This window comes from Anoplophora glabripennis, unplaced genomic scaffold, assembly GCF_000390285.2.
Source record: "Anoplophora glabripennis isolate ALB-LARVAE unplaced genomic scaffold, Agla_2.0 scaffold2065, whole genome shotgun sequence".
Lineage (NCBI taxonomy): Eukaryota > Metazoa > Arthropoda > Insecta > Coleoptera > Cerambycidae > Anoplophora > Anoplophora glabripennis.
In genome coordinates, this window is record NW_019418203.1 from 11,973 (window position 1) to 13,587 (window position 1,615).

The window sequence follows — 1,615 nt, forward strand, 5'->3', positions numbered from 1 at the left end:
TATAAATTGTTAACTGTTGGGATAATACACAAAATTCAAACTCAATTAAGCATTCCTATTTTTTTAAAAACAAAGAAACAAATTTAAATACCTAATAATTTTTTTTATAAAAAATTTCAATAGCTTTCGAACCAACTACTGAGATTTCAAGTGCTCGATAAAATTTTTTTATCATTCAATTATAGTTTGAGAATAAATAAAAAAAAATTATATAAAAAATTTAAGTTATCTTTAAAGACTAAAAATCAAAATTAAGTGTGATATTAAAAGAGCTTCTTTGGGGTAAGTATAGAATATAATTTTTATGGATTTTAAGAATACTATAAAAAAAAACAAAATTTAAACAAATTTAATACATTTCACATATAAACTTGATCTTTATAATACTATAATTTGGCTATAACATTAAATTTTTCATTTCATAACAAATATCAAAAACAATTAAGTTATCATCAATATAACATAAAATTTAATAATTATTTATAGTATTACAAATTGGCGCCCAACGTGGGGCGAAAAAGGCTACAAAAAGGCGAAATAAGGCGAGAAGACTAAAACTGAAGTAGAGCGTAGAAGAAAAAATAAACGTAAGGAAAACTTAAATAAAAGACAAATGGATCTACGAAGTGGAACTGTATCTAGAAGAGAAGAGGAAGAATGTGGTATAGAAAGTGGAACAGAAACAATGGAATCGCAAGAGACTGGAAGAAAAACCTCAAATATGGATTGTTTAATGGAAATATTCAAGGAAATGGAAGAAAAAAGGGAAAAACAAAATAAGGAAATGGAAGAAAAAAGAGAAAAACAAAGAAGAGAAGACAAGGAGGAACGTAGGAGAGAAAAAGAGATAGAGGAAAATAAATTAGAAGAATTAGAAGTATTAATACAGAAAAATGCAGATCAAATCAATATAAATATGGAAGATAAAGAAGGAATTTAAAGAAGAAAGGGAGAAGTTTAAAAATGAGATGGAAAACAAAATAAAACTAGTGGAAAAGAAAATTGAAGAAGACCGAGAAAAGGTGAACAAGTATGAAATAGAAGGAAACAAGAGAACACTTCAAATATGGGAAAGTATAAAAGAAATCCAAAAGAATACACAAGAAGAGAAGAAAGAAGTAGAAAAAGAAATGACAAACTTGGATACAAATTTACAAGAAAATAGAGAGAGACTAGATATAGTAGAACAACAGATAAGAAGACAAGGAACAAACAATGGCGAAGAAATACAAAGCAATGAAGAGATACTGCGAATAAGAGAAGAATTAATGAGTGAAATTAAGGGAACTACAACAACAAACGACACAAACTAAAATTATCATATGTTCAAATATAAACAATACACACAAATATGATGACTCGATACAACAAATACATCCTGTAGTATTTTTAAAATCTATTAAAAACAAAATTAAGTATGTAGAAAATTTTGATGAAATAAAATAAATTATTCGGGAAAATTTAACAGGCGAAAGTTTGATTTGGTTTAATAGTAAAGAACAAGACATTACAAATGAAAAAACTTTTGAAAGATTATTCTTAAACTATTTTTGGGGTAATTATATACAAAACAAAGTCAGGGAAAATTTATATATTTGGGAAATATGATTATGCA

General features: G+C 26.0%; 1 protein-coding gene across 1 annotated transcript; it reads left to right on the forward strand.

The window, feature by feature from the left end:
* Window positions 1–613: 613 nt before the first annotated feature.
* Window positions 614–1,313, forward strand: LOC108915972 (vicilin-like seed storage protein At2g18540). Its single transcript, XM_018722142.1, has 2 exons — window positions 614–877; window positions 924–1,313. Exons 1-2 carry the CDS (start codon window positions 614–616, stop codon window positions 1,311–1,313), a joined length of 654 nt encoding a protein of 217 aa, XP_018577658.1.
* The last annotated feature ends 302 nt before the right edge of the window (window positions 1,314–1,615 follow it).

Bases quoted from the DNA above. Each gene is read 5' to 3' on its own strand.
- LOC108915972 (XM_018722142.1), top strand. From the start codon at position 614: ATGGATCTACGAAGTGGAACTGTATCTAGAAGAGAAGAGGAAGAATGT. The intron at 878-923 runs GTATTAATACAG...TAAATATGGAAG, and splicing joins ATAAATTAGAAGAATTAGAA to ATAAAGAAGGAATTTAAAGA.